At 36.2% G+C, this 14,551-nt stretch overlaps 1 protein-coding gene across 6 annotated transcripts in view; it reads right to left on the reverse strand.

Annotated features, from left to right (window-relative positions):
• LOC122633137 (discoidin domain-containing receptor 2) overlaps positions 1 to 14,551 on the reverse strand; it is a 144,211-nt gene that overhangs the window by 52,328 nt on the left and 77,332 nt on the right. For all 6 annotated transcript variants that reach the window (XM_043820694.1, XM_043820690.1, XM_043820692.1 and 3 more), the window contains one exon: positions 7,059 to 7,290. In XM_043820694.1, coding sequence (XP_043676629.1) covers positions 7,059 to 7,290 — 232 coding nt within the window. The remainder of the gene's footprint in view (positions 1 to 7,058; positions 7,291 to 14,551) is intronic.

Here is a 14,551-nt window from a genome sequence, read left to right on the forward strand (position 1 = left end):
TAATCCCGAAGAAATCGTTTTAATCCCGTGGAACAATTAAACCGATACATAATCTCAATTTGTTTGTTCGCATTTATTTTTTCATTTCTTTTCGTTTTTTTTTTTTCGTTTCGTTCTGGTTTTTTCCTCTCCCTCTCTCTCTCTCTCTCTCTTTTTTTCCCTTTGAATTTTTCACATAGTCGCGCGACAAACGCTCGCGATAATGACCGTCAGCGTAATGACCGTTGGGGATGGTCCCGGATAGCTCGTGCTATCTCGTAATAGCGAGGACCTTTCCACCAATACCCCACTACGGCAACTATCGCCATATTGCAATTTGAATTTCGCTGAAATCGTCGGAAAAAGGCTGCCAGACCGGGAAATGAATATGTTAATTGGCTCTGGAATTGGCTGTCCCTATCAGGTGATTGATTAAAATTCGATACGTCCTGTGCTTCCGTTAAGGGCAAGCGTGATGGAATCGAGTGGTGGTGGTAGTGGTGGGAGTGATGGGGAGAGGGGAAAAGGGAGGAAGGGGATGGTTTAAGGATGGAGGAGGTAGGATAGGAGAGAGACGATCTCCTTTCTCTCTCTCTGCTTCTTCCTTTTCTCCCACCTTCCTTCCTCTTTCTCCTCTTCCTACCGTCCCTATCGGCCTTTCCCCTACCCCTCCCTACTACCACCAGCATCACCACCACCCTCAATCCCCCTTTCAACGGTGCCACTCGCGGAAGTTACTTTGTAGATAAACGAGATTGAAATTTCGATGGAAATTACCGGTGATACCTGTGGACTTAGACGAACTGTCGCCAAGTCAAACAGGGAACGGGGACTCGTCGATTAAGCACCACCACCACCACCACCACCATCACCATCACCATCCCCCACCTTTACACCCCGTTCTTCCTCGCGTGGCGTCATGGTATTCGCGATGTTAACGATCCTCGGAGTAACGACGTGGGTTAAAGTGCCGTATCGATATTCAATGAGGAGCACGCTCGTTACCTATGGCCCGTGAAATAACACCTATCTCTCTCTCTCCCTATCTATCTATGTATCTATCTATCTATGTTTCTCACACACGCTCGTTCTCTCTCCCTCTCTAAATGCTGTTTATCGACGGAGCTCCGATAGAATTCCGACGTTTCTACTTGTTCGATCGTAAGCCAAAACAGGCATATCGATAGCGTCAGCATATGCGAGATATAACAGTTATCTTCCTAGTCATTGAACGTTGATTAATGGAAGATATTCGTTCGAATGATGTGTGCAGTCTTGTTTAGTAATCGATATTAATTTAACGATTCGATGTTAGATGGTTTCCTTTTTTCATTTTTTTTTTTTAATTAAGTAAATAATCCTGGGAATAATTACAACTTGATTTTGTTTCACATAACTAATTAATAGGAAATGCTCTAATTCGCTCGGAAAAAGGAAATTTCGTTTTTTTTTGGAAAACTACAAAATTCACGGCGAAACCTGTTTTTACTGCGTTAACAATTTGGATTGATAAGGGATGTAAAACTGAAGAACGATTATGTTACGTTCGTATGATTATATTACTGTTTGTACTACTTTGTTGTTGGTACTTTTAGTTATACTACTTGATCTGCACGAACTTTAGATCGTACTACTTCGTCGGTTCATTTTTCTTCTACTACTACTTTGTAGAATGATATTTGCAGTTGTCATTCTTTTTGATCGTTCTACTTTAGTTGTTTACTGATCTTAGTGTCACAGTATGATCATATTATTGACTTTGTCATCTTTTATCCAGCAATATTAATAACATATGTTAATAATCATGTTATGTTACATTATTACATTATTATATACCAAGACTAATATTATTATATATACGAAAATATTGTATATATATATATGTCTGTTAAAGTTATATTTACCGTAAAGTCATATATATATATATATATATATATATATATATGTATGTATATATGTATGTTAAAGTTATATTTACCGTAAAGTCTTTAAGGAGTTATAGAAGGTAGCATCTACCTGCAGTCGTGCATCTGATAGATGCTCAAATACTCTTCTACGTAGTTTATGTTATGTGAAATACTAACTTTTACCTATGGGATTTAGCATGTCTCAAGTCTTTGGAAACGTTATCACAGGGGGAAAAGCATGTCTTGTTTTCCATAAGCAGAGTAACACGAAGCTCTACTTCGTGTTATGACTTTGTTGGCGTGGAAATGATAAATCCAAAAGCGTGAAAATTAACGAGCTTCCCTCGAACCTATTTCTACCTCTCTCTCTTCATATCCTTCTTTCTCTCTCGCTCTTTCTCTCTCCCTCCCCCTCTCTCTCTCTCTTTTTCTCTCCCTCTCTCTATCGTCCTCCACCAATTACTGGAACTCTAACGAATACTTCAATTTTACACGAAACCGTCCGTCCTAATTTTCGTGCTATTTCCTTTCACATCGTGGTATTACGTATCAAATGTGGATATAATTATTTGAATTGAATTATTTTTATTAGATTATAAGAAACTGAGTTTTCAAATTCTGTTGGTCATGCATATTAGATAAACTTAGTCATTATGCTTAGTTAATCCCGAGTTGTATACTATGATAAATATTGAATAAAATAGATCTTTGTTGGAAAACAATTTATTCGTTTATTTATTACTTCTTTTGTCTTTAAGAAGCAATTTTTAATAAAGTTTATTTGAATCGTAAATAAATTTTTGTTAATAATGATTATAATAGGTTACAAAAAAAATGATTACAATCGAAAATCCATATAACGAACGAAGTTCGAAAGCACTAATCGAAATAAACGATTTATCTCATTTAAAAACATTCTACATGGAATATGGATTAAAGGGAAAATTTATAAACCTTCGATAAATTTACCAACTTCGATATTATAACGTATCTGATAGCAAAATTGATACTTTGGGAATCTCCATATGTATTATATGATCTAACGCGTTGCAATTATTTATAACATGGTTAATTGAACAACACCGATACCAAATGCAATTTGTAATCGATTCCAAATCAATTAAAATTATTATATATAAATAAATGAGACTTGATTGCTGATCGTATTTCTGATTTTATTATGATGATTTCTTGTGAATGCTGATGGTAACTGGCATTTTATATCTATCTGATAAATAAAATTAACCTCTGCAACAATTTTTTGTTTTATGAACACACAAATTTTAATTCATTATGGTATCATTAATTTGGAAAAAAATTATTGATTTTCTTGTTACTTATGCGAACAGAACACCGAATGAAATGCATTCATCTATGTGCAATAAACAAACTAAACGTGATATTCCCTGGACCAACAAATTGTTATTCAACCATTTGCATCAGCAAGATTGGGTTATAATCATTTAATATTCATAGAATCATCAAGTCGATTTTCATGTTGTTTACCGTTCCTACATGTATGTATACGTACAATTCCAATCAAAAATCGAAAGATATATCATTAGTAAGATAATTCGTATACTAAAATTCTTTCGCGTTAAACGAATTAAAAAGAAAAACGAAAAAGAAAAAAAAGCAAAGAAAAAACAAAAAAAGAAGCAAGAAAAAACAAAATAAAATAAATTTGATTAGAGAACGGATTAGAGATAACAGGATTTAAAAGCATTTTGGAACGAACAACTTAATATTTCTTAATTTCTCGAATGAGCATACTGCATCTAAGAAAGGTCAGACGGAATCGAGACGTTTGAACGGAAACTGTTAAGGTAACTATAGAAAGGAAGGGTCCTGAGTAATGTAAAAAGCAGACAGAGAGGAAAATGTTAGGTGAGGGAATGATGGAAATACGAAAGAAGAGATTCTTTTTTAGAAAGAGAAAGAGAGAGAGAGAGAGAGAGAGACGGTCGCCTTACCGCTTCTTTCCACCAACTGGAGAAAACGTTGGGTGCGTTTACCATAGAAAAATGCTTGCGGAAGGTTCGGGTCACGTACGACGAGGCGATAACGTAGTCTTCCTACACTCGGACGTAAAGAAACGAGCGCGAGTGTGCGCACACATGTCTACTTAGACCAATGTGTACACCATCACAAACGACTCCGCAGTCCAATCCCCCCTTCAACCTCCCCCACCCTTCCTCTCCATCCCCATTTCCAGCTCTTCTCTCGCTCGTTCATTCTCCCAACCCGTATTCAAAGCGCAAGGAGTAAAAGGAAAGAGCGCGTGCACAAAGATCACATGCCGCCCAGATTGAGGCTGCAGGGTAAACGTTCGTGTTCCCACCCTCGTGACTACTCTCTCTCTCTCTCTCTCTCTCTCTCTTTCTCTCTTACTCTTACTCTTTACCCTCTTCACCCCTTACTCCGGATATCTCCGACGGGTCTCGCTCGCTTTGAGCAGATCTGCGTGAAAATGGGAAGAAAGTCTGGCGCACCGGCTTCGTTGCTGGAATAAACGAGATACCGCCGTGCCTGTGCGTTGCTTCTCTATGTCTACTTTAGAGGTTTCTATCTTTCTTGGTGTATGGATACGTACGTGTGTAGTATTGGGTTCGTAGATACGGTAGAAGCAAAGAAATCATCAATGGTACGAGGAATATCAGAAGTTCTCGATGACAACGGTTCACGATTGATGGAAACCGCGATCTCTTTTCTGCAAAAGGATCGTTCTAGAAAAAGTTTCTTTTGAGCGTTCCGTTACGTCATCAGCGATGGATTTTTCTCTCGCATCGATGTAAAAAAAAAAAAAAAGAAAAAAATATAGAAATAAAGAAATAAGAAAAAAGAAAAAAAAAAAACAGAAAAGAGATTCAAAGCTTCGTATTAACGTTTTACACCTTTACAAGGGCTAAAGCGTATGAAAAAAAAATTGTACGGATTATTCCATAAAAATATGTTTAGGGTAAGTAATTTTGGAATGAGAGTAATGCATTAATAATACGATACCCAAGCGTAATAATTACTACTGAATTTTTTAATCTTTCAATTCGTTTTTAAAAATAATCATTAAATATCGTGAGTATGTTCGGCCGGATTAGTATCTTGCTCTCGAGGGAAGCTTAATTGAATTGCATTGATGCAAATTGAAACGCGACAATGATAATAAATATATAATAGTTATATCTATATACATATACAAAAATGCGAATTGAGTGTATACATCGCGAGAGGGTTGTGCGATTTGAAAAATGGACTCTTGCTTGTTACGATTGATTATATCCATATCCCATAGAATTTTTCGTAGGGAATAAATGCACACGCATCCTCTCTTTATTGTGTTTCCATTAAAGTTCCATTTACAAAATGTCGGCTCGCGATCGCCTACGAACAAAAGGCCTTGTATTCTCTCCACCCTTTCTTTTTTTCTTTCTCTCCCTCTACTTCCCTCTCTCTCTCTCTCTCTCTCTCACACACAGCTCGATATCAATATCGATTTATTATTTTTCATCTACCATTTTAAACCCGTGTGACGTTACATACATACATTCACCATTGATCCGTCAAATTTGTTACTACAATTTCATCCTTTTCCGTTCGCATGTTTCGCTAATAACAACCGATTCGCTTTATTCGAGAATTCACGATGCCCCGGGTGGTACCATATTACGCGACATTCATTTGTATATACTAGGTACATTCGGGTGAGTGGTGCAAGGGGAGTCGGAAGTAGGGGCTTGGAGGATCTATCTGGTCCCACGAACTTCCATGAATTCATTAGCCCAGCCGTGTTTCCGACTAGCGCTCAGTAGTATCGTGCACACGTTTCAAGCATTGCGTCGCGTTGTCTATGCAAATGCGCTTTATTTTCTCACATTTTTCAATTTCCTAACGTCCCTCCTCTCTACACTCTGACGCTCTGCTCCTTCCGTTTCCCGTTTGAAGTGAAAGTTTAACGCGGTTGCGATCTTCTCTATTCCAAACGTGTGCTCGTAAAATAAATACACGAGCTTTACGCGATAAATTGTTTTTATGTTGTTTCCCAACAACTTTTTGGGGCTTGCTAGATAGTCATCGGGAGAGGAAATACTTTTAAAAGGAGTGGAAAGGGAGAAAGGGGAGATGAGGGAAAGGTCGAGGAAATCGCTTAGGTTAAAAAATTATTCAGGAAGTGTCTCTTTAAGAAATTCTAGTAGCGTCGTTTTTAGACCAGGTTAGGTACTATTGTTCGTTCTTGAGTTTTGACCTAATTACTTCGAATTGTAATGGACGATCGATATTACATAGACGAAATGTCATAATCGAATCTATGCATTTGCAGTTGAATATATTTACGCTATAACACGAATAGGAATACGTCGGAAAAAGACTGTTTGATTATTTAGCTGTACATCAATGACAGTATTTCTCTAGCCACGCAACGTATTCCCCAACCCCTAATGAATATCCTATCCAGGATTATCATGTTGAAGAGACGCTAATTAACACGTCACATACCGTAATGGCCACTTAACTGGACACAGTGCTTCTCATTTGTAAACCATAGATTTCCGTCAACATGTTATGCATCTAACTTGAGAGATAGAGATAGAATGAAAGGGGAAGAAAGAGAGAGAATACAAATGGTGTTCTGCCTTGGGGTTATCGCTCTTCTTCTCTTTTCTTCTGTCTGTTTGTCTCTCTCTCTCTCTCTCTCATTCTTTCGTTTTCGAAGGAGAAACGAGTGGATTTTCCACGCTCAAAAGAGTGGAATTACACTCGTCGCGCTACCTTTTTGTTTCTTGTGAAACGGAGGCAAACGTAATCGGATTTCGTCGGCAAGAGCAATTATACAAGTTAACCGTAATTCATTTCGGCAATTTAAGAAGACTCTCTCTCTCTCTCTCTCTCTTTCTCTCTCTCCATCTCTTTCTCTGTCTATCTTGTTCACTCTTTTGAAAAGCGGCCATTCGCTATCAATCCCTTTAGGAATGGAAAGAGTGAACGAGAATCGTTAAGAACAAAGGGAGGAAAGGTTAGCTTTTCTCGTTTCGTTTTGTTTCGCTTTTATGTCCGAGATGATGAAGGGCCATCAGATTGGACACAGCTTGCTGGATTCTTAATTAGATAAAGTCGAAAGAAAAATGATGGGAAGAGTGAGAGACGCGAATCGACAGCCGTATATACGTATAGACCAACCTCAGTGCCACGTCGATTTCTCCATCGCACCCACTTGTTGAACCCCGGACGCCAATACTCGACGAAGTATTCCTCTGTGTATTCAACGCCGTGACCATTTCCGAATCTACCTTGAGTCCTGACTGACATAAGCACGCGAGGACTATGAAGGTTCACCTCGAGATACTCCTTGCCTTCTTTCGTTACCATGTTCTTTGGGCACCACGCACCGCCTCCTTTGTCCTGCCGTAATCTGAAAAAGAACATAAAAAGAAAAAGATAAATTATATTATAGTACATATGTAATGTAATTTAAAGTATGATTGTAAGATAGATGATAGAATAAATCGTAGGAAATACAATGAAAATCAAAACATGTCTTACAGCGGTATATAAAAATATATTAAATTATAAAAATTCAATGGTAATAAATTTTCTGGTTTATTATATCAAATTAAAGATCGTTTTCAGGGCAATGCATTGGTGGAGTTAGATCGCTTATGTTGCGTGCTATGGAATTTTGAGAATAACGTTTACGTAAGGGTTCACGTTGGTACTAGGAAAGTTGAGAAGACGAAGAGAAAGAGAGTGAGCGAGAGAGAGAAAGACAATCTACATGGAAATATTTTAGCTAGCTTGGAGAAGTACCTACTATCATAGAGAAACGGCATGCCCGCATGTAAACAATAGACTAGGCGAAACCCACTAAAAGCGTTTGCGGTTAATTAGGTAGCAATGCCGTTAACAGTGTCCTAGCTTCTACCCAACCTTGTCTAAACCTTCCAGTAATTTCAGCTTTCTCTCTTCTCCCTATTCTCTCTTCTCTTAGCTCTTTGAATCTCTAATCTCTAAATAACGGAAATATCAAATATGTTCCTAGATTAGATAGAATACGTTGATATTGAAACGTGATCCTTCATGAAAAAACGTAATTATTGTAACATGAATTATTCATAGGAGTATATAAAAAATCTTTCAACCTGAGTAATAAGTATTATTATTCAAAGGAACAACCAAACAAATAATTGATCTGATATTAAATGTCTATTAATGTGATTTCTAAAATCTATTAATCATAAATCATGAATATTATAACATACATACCAACTAACCCGATATATTATACATGTTCCTGAAAAAGTCGAATGTACGAAAATGACTCCTTTTTTGTTCGTAACAAGATTTTATCCTAATAGGAAGCCAATAGTCTCTAAAACGAAATTTACGAAGGTACCAGATAGCTCTTTTGCTGGTGTCGGGATAGAATGCATGGTTAAAAGTAGCCAAGCTGAGAAATGCACTGCTCTTGGGTTCATGAGAGAGTGAGAGATTTCAAGCTAGAGAGACAGAAGGAGAGAAAGAGAAAGAGAGAGAATGAGAATGGTTTGGAGAATGAAAGGGGATAGAGGGCAGGGTATTATGGGTGCCTCATCGGTCGAAAGGTGCATTAGCATTGCTAATGACTCGTGGTCGTTACAGTCACACGCGCCGGTAGCAACCCACCTTTGCTATGCTTAGTGCCGCGAAGCACATTCGTTATGAACCTCACAAAGTCAGCAGGTTCTCTGCGTTTTCGCAGACTCGATGCTAAATAGGAACGAGATATCGAGACTTTGTGTTAGCAACACGTTTCCATCTTCTACAGGAAACTTTCTCAATACTCACCTTCGACTTTGTCTCCGGTATTACCATTGCTTAGCTCTTTGGATTCATTTGATCGATAACGAACATTTGCAAAATATCGTTCGTTTTTAATGAAATGACTTTAATGACTATACAACATTGTATGTTCTTCTAAATAAATTGATATAAAACAAAAAGTGTTAACAGGGACGATAGATGAATTGAAAGATATGAAATTCGAGGAATAGACGTCGTTATTTTATTTTAAATATTGGATAAAGATATATTTATTAAACTATATTTCTGATATATACATATATATATAAAATTTTATTAAAAATTTATTGATGTATGTATATATATATCAATAAATTTTTAATAAAATTTTTTCGTCGTATTCATGATAAAAAAATAATAATCTCTTTTTACTCGAAGCTGATGCACGTAACAATGAAATACATTGCCACGTAACAGCCGTATACGTTATTTTACATTTTTATCTATCAATTTAACAAGAATAAATCATTTTACTGTGCGCCACCGCGTATTTTTCGAATTTTATCGATAATTTATATACTCGTTCTCTCGAAGAGAAAATTTCCATTTTGACGTTCACTTCGCAACTTGTCAACCGAGGAAAAAAATGCGTGAACACCGTATATGATATTTATATATTTCTATAATAAAGTAATATTTGTGGAAATAAATGATAAAGCTATTTTTCTTTTTTTTTTTTTCTTTTTAAATATTTAATTGAATTAATTCGACCGAAATGAAGAAAAATTGTTCGATCACTTGCCAAATATTTTTCGAATCATCTGGAAGTTAAGTAAAAGATACATAAATTATTTATTCGAGCTTCGATGCTTTTAAATTATGAAACCAAAGATTAGTTTTCACGTAATACCGATCGGAGAATGGTAGTAGTAGAAAATTTCGGAAAAGTAGTGTAGTACCAGATGTCAGCGAGTGCCGACCGTACTGGTCGGACATGTGGACACTGAAGTTGGAGATTGTTCGAGCACGTACTTACTACTGTCGACCAGAATTAACGTAATTGTTAACGTTATATCGTATTTTTTATCAGTTTTCTTTTCCTTTTTTCTTTTCTTTTCTTTCATTCCGTTCTGAAAATTATTTTTGGCTTGCAAAAACGCATCAAAGCGAAATATATAAATTCTTCTTACGTTAATATTCTTTCTTTTCTTATTCGTACAATGGTATCTGACAATTTACAGGAGAGGAGAATTTTACGTTAAAGAAGATAAAGATAGAAATAGAGATAGAGATAGAGAAAGATAGAGGAAATCATGAAAGACGAATTTACGGGCTGTACGAGCGTTTTAACGGTGTCTGATCTCTGTGGGAAATCCCAAGCGAATGTGTTATGCAGTGACTCTGAAAGCAGAGAGATTGGTTCGTGGAGGGAAAGCAGAAGAACGGAACCATTCGTAAAAAATAAAAGGTAGAGGAAAAAAGGAGCAAGAGTAATGCTCTTTCTCTCTCTTTCTCTCTTTCTCTTCTGTCTGTCCGAATCGTGAAAGCGGAAAGCGGAAAGCGATTGCGATGGTTCAAAAATTTACCGAACGCGCGGATGCTTTCTTCTACTATTTTTTTTTCTTCATCAATTGAATTTACACGCGTGACTTTGTTCGTTGAACAAAGCAATAGTACGATGATAATATATTATTTCTGTTGGAATTATTAATTTATTCATGTTTCGCGATTCTCCGTCTTTTTTCTGCAATTTCCAAAATTTCTTCGGAATCGTGATATTCGTCAAACGGTGTTTTAAAAAATTTTAAAGATCGCACGGTAGAATTATTTTTAGAAAATAAATTTACTTTTACAACTATTTCTGTTAGTCATTGTAGAAAAATAATTTTTTAATATTTCATTTTCATGCTACGATGTCCTAAAAATGTTTAAATGAAAAATATATGTATGTATATTTTAGACCACTATATAATCACTGGCTCATATACATATATATACATATATACATATATATATATATATATATATATATATATATATATATATATATACGGATTTTCTCCTTCATTTTACGTATGGTATTATTGGACATTCCAGGAATTCTAATGTCGAATGTGGCATCGACTAAATGACCCGTGAAAATTCTTGCCGACCCTACCCGATTTTACGCAACTTCGAATCGTCCTCCCTTTCTCTCTTATCTTAACCCATCGACCATTTGGGAACGGTAGTAACTAGAAACGAGCGAGGCTTAAAAGTACAGTAGGGAGAAAGAATATGGAAAATCTGTATTATCCAACAACGAATCGTGCTCGTTCGAAGAATAGTATCGTTTGGAAAAGCGAGCATCTCACAATACTTTTCCTGATTCGAATCAGAACGATATCGTTACGGTATCGATACGATATTCTGGACTTTTTTCTAGTACTTCGGAAGAATGGTGGTTCATTTAACAAAAAAAACTGAGAGTCTAAAATCTGTCGCGTGATTTATCGATTTTATTTCAAAATAGTCTATAAACTACTTCTTAAAAATCTTTTAAAATGTTCTCATCGATCGTCAATCGAGATTTTGTTGTAGAAAAATTGAAATGATCTATAAATATATACAAGGTATATAATGGCCTATGTATGTATACATATGTTTATGTGTGTGTGTGTGTGCATTATAATACAAAGATATTATAATTTCCTACCATCAGAATCAGACAGGCTCTTTCAATTTCAAAGAGTATCGACAAGCCTGTTGGATGGAGTGTAAGGATAATGGCTATAAGCTCTTGAAAGCTCGCTTATACGTTACAGCCCTTTTCCGAAAGTTAACCGTTGAAGGACGATAACAGAGATAAAGCGGCATCGGTATATACATTTATAATACCGTATCACGTTATCTTGGCTTTTGGCCTGTGACCCTAACGAGAGTTACGTGCTGCCGGAAACACGTCTGTATATTCAACCAGAATTCCACAGCGTCTTCCTGTCTCCCGAGGATAGAACTTTCGGGTGACAAACTTGATCCACAAACAGTTCTGTGTGTGTTGCGTCTTAAAGAAAATAACATCTCTGATTAACTCTCTCTGTTATTTCTATTTTAACAATGACAGCAATTCGACACTGTCGTTGAGAATAAATTTGAAATAATTACAAACATCAAAATAGCACGATATATTCTTAATGAAAATGCAAGAAAAACAAAAAACAAAATCAAAAAATAAAGAAAAGAAATGAAATGTTGCAAACGACATCGAAGCTTCGTTAATGCAAAATGATAATAAGAAGAAACAACGTTAAGATCCGCATTGTCCATGGGAAAAAGCCTGAGGCGAGGTATCTTATCGCAATGTAAATCATGCTCGGACTATGAGTTGAAACCGAGGAAACAACTCGTCTCACTTCACTCTACGTGGGGAAACGTTCCCGTGGTGAAACGTAATGGAAGTGGGCGTTGTGCGTCGCCGCATTAACGCCGTGAAAGAGCAGCAAAATAATCAGAACGTCCCCTGCTCTCGTCGTTGAAAGCATAAAGCGTTGGATGAGCGTCGATAAAAGTGCTAAGCTCGCTAGCTGCCGGTGGTGATGCCGTTGCTACTGCTGATACTGCTACCCTTCTCGTTTCTGTCCAAGATTCTTTTTATGTTCACGAGAATCCTTTATGCTGATGCGCTTCATACGCGGTTTATCGTACGGCTAGTGCAATGAAATATCTGATGTTGCTTGCTGCCGTCGTTACTGTTGTTGCGCGATGTTGGAATGTTGCGATGAAATGACGAGTGAAGTGAGAGACAGAAAGAAAAACGTAGATCGATATTCCCTATCAAAGCCAATCTCGTTCGTGGTAAATTATGAATACGTTCGAGGAAAATCTTCGCAAAAATGTGAAAATACCTTCATCTTCGCTACCGGGTTTTTCTTTTTTCTTTTCCTTCTTTTTTCTTTTTTTTTTCTTTTTATCTTTTTTTCTTCCCCGACGAAGAAAAATAAAGAGTTCGAATGAAATATCCGATCGAAGGAAAATAGTTCTTTCGATGGAAGGGAAGGAGAGAATATTGAAATATTACTTTGATTTATATATCTATATATAATAACCAATTCATATGATTATATGTGTGTGTATATATATAAAATGATATATTGGTTGGGATTTCATAGTTATTGACCATTAAATATAGGCTTCGTTGAATTTTTGATATCTCAAATTTTCTTCCTAGATAGAATTTTAACTAAGCTTTCGAAATATCTCTATTTGGTAAGGTATCAGTTATACCAATTACATGAAATAATTTTAGATTTGTTAAATAAATGCTATCGAGAGAGTAGGTCGCTGATAGAATATTTTCAAATGCATAGTTTCGAAAAATACCTAAATAGATACAGTCGTGTGATATAAGTTTGGTGAAAAGAGGATAACGTTCATACGCTCGACACGAAACGCGGAAGTGAGTCGATATGGGAAATAGATTTTCGTTATCGTCCACGTCCTTCGCGCGAGCGAATGATATAGCCCGAATGTGGAACTAGTGGTCGATTTCTTCGCGGAAATTCAATATCTCTAAATGGTTTTTGACTTGGTATCAAGAATTGGAAAAATTTCACGGGGTATTCTAGCATGAATTGTTTTTTGTTTCTTTTTTCTTTGTTTCTCTTTTTCGCTTCAAAGCTATCTAGCATAAAATTTTATACAGGTAAATAAAGACAGCAAGTCGAAGAAGGATGTAAATACTCTTGGGCATTGTTAATCAGAAATCTCGTCGTAGTGACTTCAGAACGTAAACGACACGTTAGATAAATAATCGGTGCATGCTCTCTCATTAATTATCCGTCCCTTTCAGGATTTAAACCCCTGAGACATCTTGTTACTTCACGTAGGTACACGAATACATTATACTTTAAGAAATTTTACGTTGAAAGAAAAGAACGTAGAAAGTATAATGGAACGCCTCGGGTCGTTGGGGACGATAAAGCAAAAGTCTCCTATGCTACCGAAGAAAAGAAGAAGAAGAAGTAGGAGAAGAAGAAGAAGAAAAAGATAAGAAAAAAAAGGAAAGAAATTAAATGATTAACCTGCAAAAAAAACCTTTTCACTTCTTTGTTACTCGTAAAAGGAAACTCAATCTTGCGATAGTTAGATTCCTTCCATACTTTTTTGTTAAGCTGTATGAGTTGTGAGTTGACAAGGAACGCTTCTTTGCTTAACGTAATTTAAGCATTTTAACAGGCAAATTTCTAAAGGATATTCTTCTTATAATAAAATGAAATTTTAACTTTAGGAAGACTATCCTGTTACGAATATCCTTTTGCGTTTAATCAAACTAGATCAATAATTTAATGAACATTATTAAAATTAAATTATAAAGTATGCGAATTATATATATGCGAATTTATTTTTTTCCCTTTTAACGATAAATTCTGTAAAATGTGTAATGTGAGAAAGAAGAAACTTGAAAAACTATGGCATATTCGAAACATAATTTATACGTATTGATACCCAATAATGGTCAGTCTTCAATCGATGACAGGGGACTTAAATAAGGGTTGAAATACATGGGCGGTGTACTTTCGATGAATTTTATGTACCAACCGATCGTAAACTCAGTAGCCCCCAGGGCGATATAAGCTTCACGTTCCTTCCATTTGAAATTTCGACGAAACATTTCTACCACTTCTCGTTCTCTCTGTCTTTCTTTCTTCTTCCGTCGAATGCGTTTCGCTTGACTTTCAATTTCAAACTTGAGAGAAGTCCGATCGATCCGAGACATGTTACAGATCGTAAAATGGAAACGTCATTTTAAAGCCCGTTACTCTCTTTCTCTTTCTATCGTCAAAGTAAATCCCGTGACAATGATGGTTTGCGCATCCGTTAGTTTTCGAAAAGATTCATATTTTGATTCAACATAT

This window comes from Vespula pensylvanica, chromosome 11 (assembly GCF_014466175.1).
Source record: "Vespula pensylvanica isolate Volc-1 chromosome 11, ASM1446617v1, whole genome shotgun sequence".
NCBI classification, from domain to species: domain Eukaryota; kingdom Metazoa; phylum Arthropoda; class Insecta; order Hymenoptera; family Vespidae; genus Vespula; species Vespula pensylvanica.